Source organism: Schistocerca gregaria, chromosome 2, assembly GCF_023897955.1.
Source record: "Schistocerca gregaria isolate iqSchGreg1 chromosome 2, iqSchGreg1.2, whole genome shotgun sequence".
Taxonomy (NCBI): Eukaryota; Metazoa; Arthropoda; class Insecta; order Orthoptera; family Acrididae; genus Schistocerca; species Schistocerca gregaria.
The window spans coordinates 865,243,464-865,258,680 of record NC_064921.1 but is presented as its reverse complement, the minus strand read 5'-3'; the positions used below and the strand labels follow the sequence as shown (position 1 = coordinate 865,258,680).

General features: G+C 39.2%; 1 protein-coding gene across 2 annotated transcripts in view; it reads left to right on the top strand.

Annotated features, from left to right (window-relative positions):
* Nucleotides 1-15,217, top strand: part of LOC126335242 (isocitrate dehydrogenase [NADP], mitochondrial-like) — a 114,793-nt gene that overhangs the window by 71,698 nt on the left and 27,878 nt on the right. For both annotated transcript variants that reach the window (XM_049998280.1, XM_049998281.1), the window contains exons 2-4: nt 4,173-4,288; nt 4,682-4,826; nt 9,058-9,257. In XM_049998280.1, coding sequence (XP_049854237.1) covers nt 4,173-4,288; nt 4,682-4,826; nt 9,058-9,257 — 461 coding nt within the window. The remainder of the gene's footprint in view (nt 1-4,172; nt 4,289-4,681; nt 4,827-9,057; nt 9,258-15,217) is intronic.

Sequence of the window (15,217 nt, the reverse complement as noted above, 5' to 3'; positions counted from 1 at the left end):
AGAGCGGTTCTGAATTTTCTTTAGGAAGCAGTCGCCATATTGCTTACGGCGTTCGTCGAACGGTTCGTATGTCGCTGGTCAAAGCAGGCGACTGTTATCGAACACTCCTCTATATCTAAGTGCTCTCATGGTCCTTTGATAAACTATTATGGTTTACTCGTCTCTTTTATTTTAGTGTGTATAAAACTACTTTTCATTGACCAGAAGAACTGTTTGGTGGCCATGGTTCTCTGGGAAGTTCGGTTCCATCCTTCCTTTCGTATGAGAACTCGCTCACCTAAGCTAAGGGGAATCTACACTTTCGAGGTAGTCCAAGCCAGTGTTTTGTCTATTAGAATAATCCGTACCGTAAGGTAATTATCCATGCTGAAGAAGGTACGTGACATGTTCAGTGTCCAAAATTGTTGGCCTTTGACTGGATAAAACCCGTTGGGTTCTAACAGCTTTAGTTATCAACGTTGGGATTATGTTTCACCATGATTTTGTCAGTGTTGGGCTTGACGAACAGTAACTTAATGCTTTACGTCAGATGATAACAATACTACGAATTGAAGGTACCGAACCCTCACAGCGATACCACCTCTGAGACGTCTTGAACCAACAACACTCTTGGCGCCAATCTACAGCAGTAAAATTTCAAATTCGGAATCGAAACATTCTCCAAAGTTTGTAATATTGCTCTTCATTTTTTTAGAAATGTTGCGAACCTACAGTGCAGTGTCATATTAAGAATGCATTGTACATTCTCATCCTCCACCTGACTTAACAAGGAGCCTGGGTGTTACGTATATTTCCCTCGAGCTGAATGAAATGTAGAACTAAATAACATTTTGTGTGGAAGACCTATGCCTTTCTTAAAACGCGCCTTGTTTAGACGAGGGAACTATAGACTGCAAAGGAAATAAGAGTAATTTCTTTTGACGAAGATATCCTGAGGGTTCTCAGCTTTCATGAGAACGCCTTGGCCTCGGAACTCTTCGCGTGGGACATGACAGCCTCGCCGACACACTGGCGCCGCTCGCCTTCGTAGTTGGCGAGGGTCGCCGACCGGCCCTGGCTGGACGGGTACAAGCGCAAGGTCCTTGCCCCAGCTTGCTATCTGTCAGAGGCATGACCGTCCGCAACTTGTTGGTCGCGCATGCGCACACGTGGTGAGCCGTTGCCGAAAGAATTTCGCCGCCAGGATCATTGTGCAAGGCGCGTGTTGGAGGAACAGTAGGATGGCTATTTTGCAGCGTCCGCGCTTGAAATTCTAAGTGAGCAATTCCATGATACGAAAGAAAAAGTAAATGCCTCCCCTTTCTTCCTTCCTTCCTCCCTCTCTCCCCCCCTTTCTTTCTGTATATATGTATCCTGTACGAGGCAGGATGTACGGACATCAATAACAATAGAATTTCGCGAAAACAAAGTACATAGAACTGTATATTCGAAGTCCAGGATTAGTAAACAACCGATAAAGCGCCATTAATCGATGATGCTGTTTAACAGGCCGGAGAGCCTCAAGAAACAAGTGGATGACGCCAGTAACTACACGAAAATGTTGACAAAACTAATGTTGTAGGAGTGGATGTGCTTGTTATTAATGCTTTAAAAGTTACTGAAAATTCGAAAATAATCAGACCACAGTAGGAAGACATGGGGTTTTCACCATATATATATCGCTTTTTTCTTAAGTGCATTGCTCTGCATGTGGTTGTTGATTTTGGCAAGTAAAGCCTCGGAATGATTGCTAGTAGGATACTTCCAGTCATTAATGCCACAGGCATAAAGAATGTTCAGACGTGGATACCTACTATGCATTGCTCAGAAATGTCCCATAGTATCATGTGCAGTGTTACGTAGGCTCGAGGGATTGGCGACATGTTCGTAAACAGCAAATATTATCAACAGAAATTGCAAATGACTGAGGTAAGGTAGCCGCACACAGGAATTCGCCACACGTTTAGACCAATGAGGCAGTCTAGTGTTGCGTTGCGTTTCGCAAACTATATTTATGTTGTTATTACAGTTTTAATCACTCAGCTAGCTGTCATCAATTTATAATGACGTACTATGACGTTTCAAACCAAATATCACACTTAGGCTGGTACTTTGTAGGAACGTATTTGGTTTAGTAGGTTAACATTATAGCGCGTTAATAATTTCCTTAAATTAATAAAAACGGCATAAATTTTGTATTGGACCAAAAGTTATGATACCATTCGTCAACTCTGACATGCGATGTCATCATCCCTGCTTCGAGCGTGTTGAGTATGGTGCCCAAATCATTACTCGTGACACCTGCAAAACAATAATACCCTAAATATTTAACTAAAACACGAAACTGGAACTAACGAGACAACCACAAAAAATAGAGGGTTTTGGGCGGGGATTAACGAAATACATGACAGTAACAGCCCCGACACCATTCAAAATAAATATTCAGCCAAAACTGCCGTACACGAAACCATCACCAATCAAGCCAATAAAAAAATTCAAAAAGGACGCCATTGGTATCCTGCTTTTCGCTTGACCAAAATCGTTCAAACGAAGACAGTAATACTAGTAACTGTACTGCAATTTTTGCTTGGCATACATAGCTCAAACGACATTCATGATACCGATAACCCACATGTAGCAGAAGTAGTAACAAAACCTAATGAGACCAAAATAACAACACACCGTGATACAACCACTACAAAATACTAAGCAACAATTAACTTCTAAACCATTAACAACATGAAGAATTAAGTTTCCAAACTTAATACAAATTAGTTGCCAATAACTAACGACATTAACACAACTTACAGACAAGGCAACTAGAATGAACTCTCAAAACACCGAGTAACACACAGCACGAAGTCCAATGCCACACTAACATCACTTCCAAACAATTGAGAAAGATAAACATCCTACAGTATTGTACGCCACCGCTTACTGCAAAATGGCATTTGCAAACACATTCCATTTAAAACATGCTATGCCTGAATGATGTAACACAACACTGTTAAGTCACAAGTCAAAGATGATGAGTGTATCCCAGCTTTCGGTTGACCCCAAAAAATCTATTTACTGGAGTGGTTCTTTCAGAATTATTCTGTATCAGGTGCTGTCCTGTACAATGCTTACATATTATGACTTAAATGGATACTGAACATATTTGTTTCATTTTATCTTTTCTTTGATATTCAGCCATGCAGCCAATTTTGCCATGTTGCATCAAAAATCAAATTTTTATTTATTTGCAGCTAATTTTGCATCAGCTCTTTTCATTCCTTTATACATGTTCTGGGGATTTAGTAACAGAAGATTTCAAAACACATGGCCATACTCAAAGTGAGACGTGAAGTCCTAATTGTTCAAGTTGGTGATACGGTATACTGTTATGTGAACTTGTCTTCTGTTGCTTGTTAAATTCTGAAACTGGCTATCGCATATCTAATTGTATGCGATGCTTAATTCCTCCACAAATAATTCATTTACAAATACACAGTGATAGAAAGTCTGATATTCTTTAGTGAAGCCTCTTTTGGAAATAAGAAGATAATTTTTACTCCAGTATTGATTCAGCTTCTCGCAATGATTCTTTTTCCTCTCCATGATATACTTTCAACCATTCCTCATTTTTTTCTTGTCTTTGAATCTATCCATTTAACACTTTTATTATAAAATTCTTCCCATTATTTCTTCTTTTGTTATGTTTTTTCAATGTTAAGTCTTTCTTGATCTCTTGAATCCAACTGACTGTAGACTCTTTGCCAAAGGCAGTTAGAAGATCTATTTGGTTAATCTGTTGTCATCATTTGTATGCAAAAGACTAAATGTTGTCAATCTCCTTCATATTGCTGTTTGTTTGCATATACTGTCAGTTTATTCAACTTCTTCTTTCTTTGTTGTTTTATACTTTTATCGTTATGCCTACTCCTTAACATTTTTGTCTTTTACTTTCTCCTGTCCATGTTGTTTCTGGATTATTATTTTTTTCTGGCTTAGAAATCTTCAAAATTTGTTGTTTTATTTGTAGTAAAATCTTTCTCTGTTATTTCAAATTCTTTGAAATTGTCTTTCCTATTCTTTATTATTGTGTTGTTATTGTCGTTATGTTTAGTGATGTTAGTGATTTATTTTCAGTAAAATACTTTTGTGGAAAGCATGTTCTCTTCATAAAAAATTGTGTACATTGCTTGTTACAGATTCTTCTGGAAAACGAATTGAAGTGAAAAAGCCTGTGGTGGATCTAGATGGAGATGAAATGACACGTATAATATGGGCTAAAATTAAAGAAACGCTGATACTTCCATATCTGAAGGTGGGCACAAATAATCCAAATCCATAATAGTACTTTCAGAATGTGATACCAGTTCTCAATGTAATTAAACCATTCCTCTGGAGAATCTTTTGAAAAAAGAGATTATCATATTGTCTGTAGTGACTTAAACATATAGTAAACATTAAATTGTATAATAATATTCCATAGGTCCTGCTTAGAGAATCATTTCTGGTATAGAAAATTATCACAGGTGTATATTTTATTTGAAATCAGTACAGCTGAAAGACTCCTTTATAAGAATATTGTAGTTTAAAAATAGTAATATTTGTTACTTAAGTTGGTGCTTGCTGTTTCAGCCTTGATTTGGTGGTGACTCTTTTATCCTATCTATGGCGCATTTATATTTATTTTCGAACAATGGATTTATTTCAGGTGGAGATATTGTACTATGATCTGGGATTGCCTCACAGAGATGCCACTAATGATCAAGTTACTATTGATGCTGCGCATGCTATTCTGAAGCACAATGTTGGAATCAAATGTGCTACTATTACCCCTGATGAGGAACGTGTCAAAGGTATTTAATATAAGCCTAATCTGTCTTCATCTCTACTAATAATAAAACTGTAGAACAGTCGTATCTGTCTGTTTGAATATGCTGATCTCCAAAATTACTAGGTGTATTTTCATGAGGCTTTCACATGTAACTTGAGCATAGCTTGGAACAGGATATAGGATTACTTCATCAAAATTGGTGCAAGGGTACGTTATAATTAAAATTTTATAATGCGACACGAGGACACATATTTACTCTTTAAAAAAACTGTTTACTCTTTGACGTCTCAACTGTGTCATATTTGTGAAAATGCTTTTATTGATTGATATTTTCTACATAATATGATTCAACATAAAGAATACAATGCTTATACAATCTTCAGCATGTTTAATTCATTTTTCTATACTGATATTATTAAACGAGAAAGTAATTCTAGCTGTTATGATTTCACAACTAAACTGATGAGCTGACTGCAATAAAATTTGGTACGGAGATCCTGAGGAAGAACATTATTACATTTGTTGCACAACGTCCACGTTGTACGATGTATAGTTACTTCAGTAGCACAATGCATACAGAGTGATTTATATATTTTTTAAAAAAAGTTACAAAGTGACATGACACATTGGGAATACAAAGGATCAGTAATCACACAGCAACTGAGGGTTGCGAAAGCCATCTGGAGGTACTAAATAGTGTTGCAGTTATTTAATCACATGCTACAAATGAACGCCTGTTACATGATACGCTCCAAGTTTTGTCCTGCATCAAGACACATGTGACATTGATGCTGCACTGAATGGCGCACCCTCTGAGATACCTGGTGTATATTGAAGACATCCTGCTGCTGCAACAATCATGCCCACTTCATCCTCCAGTGGTGTAACACATGTTTCATACACTGGGCCTTCCAGGTACCCCTACAGGAAGAATTGGGTGAGTGTGGTAGCCATGTAACTGGCCCACTGGGACCAATCCAGCAGCCGGGAAAGTTTACCTGTGTATTTGACGTCACATGTCTGCTGAAATGCATGGGAGCTCAGTCATGCTGAAATTGAATGTGAAGACAAATAAGCATGGGAACATCATTCAGTATGTCTGGCAGAAACTCTTGCAGGAATACTAGATATGTGTGATGATCAAGTGGGTCTGCGAAAATGCCTGTCCCAATTAAACACTCTCCAATGATACCAGTCCATATGTGACTGTAGCACCCTCTCAGGGCATTTGCTACTTTCGTTTCCTGCATGATTACTGATCCTTGTTGTATGCCCGTTGTGCCATGTCAGTATGTAAAAATGTTTTTGAATCGCCATGTAGGTGAGCACCTCTGCCCACACATCTCCTCACAGTGGTGCACATGACGCCGTGGCTGTGGAGCATTGGGGGTTGGGAGGTGCGCACACACCACTAGACGTGCTTGCCAGAACAAGTAGTAACTTGATGACAGCTGACATCATCACATGCACAACATCTTACTCGCTCACTATCACTCATCATAAGAAAACTACTGATAAGTGAACACAGCCACGGCTAACAGCTAGTTACTAATATAAGGTCATAGCAATAAAATGCTTAAACTTCAATGAAGAATGTAGCATCAGTCAACCATACATTTATACAGATTGGTTAAGTCTGGCACACACTGGCTTTTACTAATAAGACATTAAATAATTTAGAATTCTGATCAAATTGTGTGTCTACTAAGTATCTTCTCGTTGTGTGACTCAATTCGTGATTTACTGTCAGAAAGGTTGCAGTTGGTAGTAACTGACTGAAAGTCATCAAATAAAACAGAAGTAATATCTGAAGTTCCCCAGTGAATAGTCTGTTCCTTATCTATATAAATGATTTAGGAGATAATTTGAGAAGCTGCTGATGCTGTCATTTATTGTTTTGTAAAGTCGTGAGATGATCAAAACCAGTTGCAAAATAATTTAAGCAAGATACTTGTGTGGTGTGAAAAGTGACAGTTGACTCTAAATAATGAAAATTGACAACTCTGCCAGATGAATATCAAAAGAATTCAGATAAATTTTGATTATGCAATAAATGACACAAATTTAAAGCCTGTGAGTTCAACTAAATACATAGGGATTCAAATTGTGCATAACTTAAATTGGAACAATCACATAGATAATGCTGTGGGGAAAGTCACTTACATAATGTTGTGGGGAAAGGAATGGAAAGACTGTGATTTATTTGCATAACACTTAGAAAATACAACAGCTGTACTTAAGAGGCTGCCTATACTACACTTGCTCTTGTTCTTCTGGAGTATTGCTGTGTGGTGTGGTGTCTGTATCAGACAGGATTGATTGATGACATCGAAAAAATTCAAAGAATGACAGCTCATTTTGTTTAATTTTGAAATAGGGTATGATATGTGAGTTAAGGTGTCGGTCATTAAAACAGACAATTTTGTTGTGGCATCGTCGTCTTGTGAAATTTCTATCACCAACGTTCTACTGTGGATGCGAATATATATATTTTTTGGCACCCACCTGCATAGGGAGAAATGATCGTCGTAATAAAAGAATAAAAATCAGAGCTCACAAGCAGAGATTTAAGTGTTTGTTTTACTCCCGCACTGTTTGTGCGTGGAGTAGTAGAGAAATAGCTTAAAAGTGGTTTGATGAACCCTCTGCCAGGCACTTAATTGTGAATTGCAGAGAAATAGTGTGGATGTGGATGAAAGATGTTGCTGTAAACAGTTTAGATAGCAATTGTATAAAGATTGTACTTGCATACCTATTTTACATCAATAAATGTTTTAGAACTACAGAATACCATGATACAAATACCTCTACACTGATGTACACTTCTCTTTGCAGGAGACACTTTAATTCTTCAAATAATCGAATTATGCTACTGAGCTCACGGATTGAATAAAAACTAATGTTCCACTAAAATTATTCTTTGATTGTGACTCCATCTTGTTGTAAAGCCTTTAAATAGTTTGATAACAAATATTTCAGTGATGTGGCCAGCTACCCCTGTCAGGAACTTGAAAAACTTCATGTTACTGATCAGCTGTATGAATTATTCTTTATTCTTTACTGGTTTGGGTCTCGGGGACCATTGTCACAAAGCAGTACATCAGGTGGATAAGCAATTTTTTTTCCCTTTAAATGAATTTAAAGTCCTCAAAAGTTATGAGATGTTAATATTAACTATATGTAATACACTGTGATCCTAAACAGCATAAAAAAGGGCTCACACTAACTCACAACGAAGTATGAAAGAAATAGTATGAGTACTGATCCCATTTAACTGAGATCAGTCCTCAAGCTGTTTATTTCGTACTCAGTTGTGAGTTATTGTGAGGTCACTTACATGCTGTTTAGATTCATGGTGTATTATTCATGGTTAAGTAAACAAATTGTAGTTTTGTTGACTTTAAATTCATCTAAAGGAGAGATGAGTTACTTGTCTGACTTACTGCTTTTTCTTGCTGTTACCAAAATGGCTGAAGAATAAAGAATTACTCACACAGTTCTTAAAGTTTGGTAACTGTTGCCATTCGCCTTCATGAAGATAACACTGTATTACACTGTAGGAGAATTATTCTGAAACTAGTTTCAGCTGTGGAACCATGTCCACATACAACTAATATTCTAATTAACGGAATTTGCTGTCTCAAAAAAGCTGTTTAGTTGTTTTCCACTTACTGTTCTAATATCAGTTATTATTACTCAGTTTAAAGAACATCACAAAACTACTACCATGTATTCGTTTAGAGAGCCAGATGTGGAACGACCATGTTAAACTCATGGATGCCATTACATGAGGTTCAAAGAAAGTTCCTTGCAGTTACGTACGTGATTATTATCTGTTGCAGTGTCTGTCTCACATGCTTCCATTATCTTATAATTTTTTCTGTTAGTAACTAAGTGCATAACTTGAGTGTCCATCTCACTATTCAGTGTACTGCCTCACTGAAGTCTGATCATAAACCTGTGTGGGTGTCAGGGGTCCTCAAATAATGGGTGAAAACTAAACATACAGCTTAAATTGAGAATAAGAAAACCTACTACAGCAGCTAGACCCCACTTTTGAAATTTTGCAGTTCACCCTGTCTCAGTTTCTCCAGTTGGCATAAGGAAGTAATTATTTGTTGTAAAGGTTTCATCACTTAATGACAGTGGCTTCTAGTGCACTGTTTATAAGCAGATAGCAAGCTGAGTGCTCACTCTTACTTTTCCATATTAACATGTGATGAACCTCAGAATAATAATAATTTTTGTTTCAGAATTCAATTTGAAGAAAATGTGGCTCAGTCCAAATGGAACAATCCGTAACATTCTGGGTGGAACAGTTTTCCGTGAACCAATAATTTGCAAGACAATTCCACGGATAGTTCCAGGTTGGAAAAATGCCATTGTGATTGGCAGACATGCTCATGGTGACCAGTACAAAGCAAAAGACTTCGTTGTGTCCAAACCAGGAACAGTAAGTTGCTTTCTGTAATCTTGGTATTACAGACATACCTTCACAACAAGTGACAATGATTATTTTGGAAACTGCTTCCCGTAACATATCTGTAAGAACTTGTTTATAACATTTCATAAACAAGTTCCAAATAATCAAACTGTCAGTATGCTTCTAAAACCTGTCACATTTAACATGAATCAAAGGGGAAAGCTGATGAATAAATATTATAAAACTGCTGAACTGTTTGGAAACAAATTAATTTAGCAAATTATGCAGCCTAATGACAACACAAGTTTTCAATAACAGTCACTGTAATCTACCCCACATGGCCGATGCATGAACAACATAAAAGCAATGTTCAGACTCAACGAATTAAACCACAGGGCCAAATTCAAACTGTTTTAACTGAAAATTGAATATAAACACAGTAATATTCTGATTTATGTGATGACATGTTGGTACATCAGACAGAGCATATTTTTTTGTTTTCTTAAAGGAAGTAATAAATTTGCCAAAGAATGAGGCTGCGCAGTGCTTAGCATACTGGACTTGCCTTCAGGAACATGTCGGTTCAAATCTCCATCCGATCATTATGATTATGGTTTTCCATGATTTCCCTAAATCACTTACGGCAAATGCCAGGATGGTTCCTTTGAAAAGGGCATAGCTGATTCCATCCTTTCCAAATCCGAGCTTTCGCTTTGTCTCTAATGACATAGCTGCTGACAGGCCGTTAAAGACTGATCTTCCTTCCTTCCTTCAGTAAATTTGTCACTCATTTTCAGGTATTTTCAAACCTGCAATCAAGTAATTAACTTCACAACAGTCTAACAACACACAATCACCCATCAGTTTATGTGTCTGCCAGGGGATAATTTCATCTTTTAAGATGCTTGAAATGACATGCCTTATGTCACTTCTTGGTTAGGCCTAGACTTCTGATACTGCAGGAAATCAGTTTCAGATGTACAAGATAAGAGCTGGACATGGGAATTAGTAGCAGTGGCAGAAGACTATATTGGCATATGCCATGCATCTCAAGGGAGCTGTATTGAACAGGGAAACATTCCACGTGGGAAAAATATATCTAAAAACAAAGATGCTGTAACTTACCAAACGAAAGTGTTGGTATGTTGGTAGAGACAATAACAAACACACAACCACACAAATTTCAAGCTTTTGCAACCCACGGTTGCTTCATCAGGAAAGAGGGAATGAGAGGGAAAGACGAAAGGATGCGGATTTTAAGGGAGAGGGTAAGGAGTCATTCCAATCCCGGGAGTGGAAAGACTTACCTTAGGGGGGAAAAGGACAGGTACACACACACACACACACACACACACACACACACACACACACACACACAACACACACACACACACACACACACACACACACACACACACACACACACACACACACCAGCAGACATTTGTAAAGGCAAAGAGTTTGGGCAGAGATGTCAGTCGAGGCAGAAGTACAGAGGCAAAGATGTTGTTGAAAGACAGGTGAGGTATGAGCGGCGGTAACTTGAAATTAGCAGAGGTTGAGGCCTGGCGATAACGAGAAGAGAGGATATACAAGTGCAAGTTCCCATCTTCGGAGTTCTGACAGGTTGGTGTTAGTGGGAAGTGTTAATAAAATTCTTCTGGGTTAGAGACCGCATTGTCATTTATAAAATTCCAACGTTTTGGCGTCTGTTGCAAGACGCCTTCCTCAGGGTGTGTTGCTAACGTTGGAATTTTATAAATGACAATGCAGTCTCTAACCCAGAAGAATTTTATTGACATTGACAACGGCCGCGGAAGCCTACGGTTACATTTAGTGGGAAGTATCCAGATAACCTGGACAGTGTAACACTGTGCCAAGATGTGCTGGCCGTGCACCAAGGCATGTTTACCCACAGGGTGATCCTCATTACCAACAAACACTGTCTGCCTGTGTCCATTCATGGGAATGGACAGTTTGTTGCTGGTCATTCCCACATAGAAAGCTTCACAGTGTAGGCAGGTCAGTTGGTAAATCACATGGGTGCTTTCACACGTGGCTCTGTCTTTGATCGTGTACACCTTCCGGGTTACAGGACTGGTGTAGGTGGTGATGGGAGGGTGCATGGGGCAAGTTTTACACCGTGGGTAGTTACAAGGGTAGGAGCCAGAGGGTAGGGAAGGTGGTTTGGGGATTTTATAGGGATGAACTAGGAGGTTATGAAGGTTAGGTAGACGGCGGAAAGACACTCTTGGTGGAGTGGGGAGGATTTCATGAAGGATGGATCTCATTTCAGGGCAGGATTTGAGGAAATAGTATCCCTGCTGGAGAGCCACATTCAGAGTCTGATCCAGTCACGGAAAGTCTCGCTGCGATGGAGCACTTCATTTCACGCCGATCACCTGCCACCCTACCTAAAACCTCTTTCCTCATTACCTTAGCCAGCTTCATCCTGACCCCCACCTTTTTCACTTTTGAAGGCCAGACATACCAACAATTAAAGGGAACAGCCATGGGTAGCAGGATGGCCCCCTTGTATGCCAACCTATTCATGGGTCGCTTAGAGGAAGCCTTCTTGGTTACCCAGGCCTGCCAACCCAAAGTTTGGTACAGATTTATTGATGACATCTTCATAATCTGGACTCACAGTGAAGAACAACTCCAGAATTTCCTCTCCAACCTCGACTCCTTTGGTTCCATCAGATTCACCTGGTCCTACTCCAAATCCCATGCCACTTTCCTTGACATTGATCTCCATCTGTCCAACGGCCAGCTTCACAAGTCTGTCCACATCAAACCCAGCAACAAGCAACAGTACCTCCATTATGACAGCTGCCACCCATTCCATATCAAACGGTCCCTTCCCTACAGCCTAGGCCTTCGTGGCAAACGAATCTGCTCCAGTCCTGAATCCCTGAACCATTACACTAACAACCTGAAAACAGCTTTCGCATCCCACAACTACCCTCCCAACCTGGTTCAGAAGCAAATAACCAGAGCCACTTCCGCATCCCCTCAATCTCAGAACCTCCCACAGAAGAACCACTAAAGTGCCCCACTTGTGACAGGATACTTTCCGGGAATGGATCGGACTCTGAATGTGGCTCTCCAGCAGGGATAAGACTTCCTCAAATCCTGTCCTGAAATGTGATTCATCCTTCATGAAATCCTCCCCACTCCACCAAGAGTGTCTTTCTGCCGTCCACCTAACCTTTGTAACCTCCTTGTTCATCCCTATGAAATCTCCATACCACCTTCCATACTCTCTGGCTCCTACCCTTGTAACTGCTCCCAGTGTGAAACCTGCCTCATGCACCCTCCTCCCACCACCACCACCACCACCACCACCACCTACTCCAGTCCTGTAACCCGGAAGGTGTACACGATCAAAGACAGAGCCACGTGTGAAAGCACCCATGTGATTTACCAACTGACCTGCCTACACTGTGAAGCTTTCTATGTGGGAATGACCAGCAACAAACTGTTCATTCCCATGAATGGACACAGGCAGACAGTGTTTGTTGGTAATGAGGATCACCTGGTGGGTAAACATGCCTTGGCGCACAGGCAGCACATCTTGGCACAGTGTTACACTGTCCGGGTTATCTGGATACTTCCCACTAACACCAACCTGTCAGAACTCCGAAGATGGGAACTTGCACTAGAGTATATCATCTCTTCTTGTTATCCGATAGGCCTCAACCTCCGCTACTTTCAAGTTTCCGCCGCTCACACCTCACCTGTCTTACAACATCTTTGCCTCTGTATTTCCGCCTCGACTGACATCTCTGCCCAAACTCTTTGCCTTTACAAATGTGTTTGTGTGTTTTTTGTGTGTGGTTGTGTGTTTTTTGTGTGTGGTTGTGTGTTTTTTGTGTGTGGTTGTGTGTTTTTTGTGTGTGGTTGTGTGTTTTTTGTGTGTGGTTGTGTGTTTTTTGTGTGTGGTTGTGTGTTTTTTGTGTGTGGTTGTGTGTTTTTTGTGTGTGGTTGTGTGTTTTTTGTGTGTGGTTGTGTGTTTTTTGTGTGTGGTTGTGTGTTTTTTGTGTGTGGTTGTGTGTTTTTTGTGTGTGGTTGTGTGTTTTTTGTGTGTGGTTGTGTGTTTTTTGTGTGTGGTTGTGTGTTTTTTGTGTGTGGTTGTGTGTTTTTTGTGTGTGGTTGTGTGTTTTTGTTGTGTGTTTTTTGTGTGTTTTTTGTTGTGTGTTTTTTGTTGTGTGTTTTTTGTTGTGTGTTTTTTGTTGTGTGTTTTTTGTTGTGTGTTTTTTGTTGTGTGTTTTTTGTTGTGTGTTTTTTGTTGTGTGTTTTTTGTTGTGTGTTTTTTGTTGTGTGTTTTTTGTTGTGTGTTTTTTGTTGTGTGTTTTTGTTGTGTGTTTTTGTTGTGTGTTTTTGTTGTGTGTGTGTGTGTTGTGTTGTGTTGTGTTGTGTTGTGTTGTGTTGTGTTGTGTGTGTGTGTGTGTGTTGGTGTTGTGTTGGTGTGTGTGTGTGTGTGTGTGTGTGTGTGTGTGTGTGTGTGTGTGTGTGTGTGTGTGTGTGTGTGTGCACGCGCGCGTATACCCGTCCTTTTTCCCCCCCTAAGGTAAGTCTTTCCGCTCCCGGGATTGGAATGACTCCTTATCCTCTCCCTTAAAACCCACATCCTTTAGTCTTTCCCTCTCCTTCCCTCTTTCATGACCAACTGTTGGTTGTGAAAGCTTGAATTTTGTGTGTATGTTTGTGTTTGTTTGTGTGTCTATCGACCTGACAGCACTTTCATTGGGTAAGTCACATCACCTTTGTTTTTAGACAGATTTTTCAAATGTGGAATGTTTCCTTCTATTATATATACTTTTTGAGTTTCCTGTTCATTAAGAAACAAAATCCATTGTATACGTTTATTAGTTTCAGAAATATAGATGTGCCAAATCAAATGATTCTTTTTGATACACCCCGTACATTGTAAAAATAGTTGATGTCTATCAGGATCAGTATTGGTCTTAACATGCTACCCTCAAGAACTCCATTATTAATGTGTTTTGGTTCTGATAAATGTTTCACTGAAATTATTTTTGACTTATTTCAGGTGTGTGTGTGTGTGTGTATTTTTTGTACCCCATCACCTAGGTACGATTAGAACCTGTGATCAACTATGCCTTTTAATCCTAATACTTATAGCTTATTTAGTAGAATCTCATAGTCAGCAGTATCAAGTCATGTTGTTGTTGTTGTTGTTATTGTCCTCAGTTCAAAGACTGGTTTGATACAGGTCTTGATGCTATTCTGCCCTCTGTGAGCCTCTTCTCCCCAAAATAACTACTGTGACATACATACATTTGAACCTGTTCACTATATTAGTGTCTCGGTCTCTCTATACAATCCTACCCTGCCTCCCACACAAACGCTTCCCAACAGTACTAAATTGATGATTCCTCTGAATGTATTCTATCAACTGATCCCTTCTTCCACTTTCAGTCAACTTGTTCCCTAAATTTTATTTCTGCAAAATTTGTTTCTGCACCTTCTCATTAGGTACATGATTTATCCATATAAGCTTCAGCATTCTTCTGTGGCATACATTTCAAAAGCCTCTACTCTCTTCTCTTCTGAATTGCTTGTAGTCCATGTTTCATTTCCATACAAGGTTACATTCTAGATTAATATATTCAGAAAAGACTTCCTAATAAATCTATGTTTGATGTTAACAAACTTCTCTTTTTCAGAAATGCTTTCCTTGGAATTGCCAGGCTATATTTTATATCTTCTCTAGTTTGGCTGTCATCATTTATTTTGCTGCCCAAATAGCATAACTCATCTACTGATATCAGTGTCTCACTTCCTGATCTGTATAATTTCCTCAACATTGCTTGACTTAGACTACATTCCATTACCCTTGTTGGGCTTTTGTTCTTGTTAATCTTGCATCTCCCTTTCAAGACACTGTTCATTATGTTCAGTTGCTCTTCCAAGTCCTTTGGTGTCTTTCATAGAATTACAATGTTGTCAGTAAACCTCAAAGT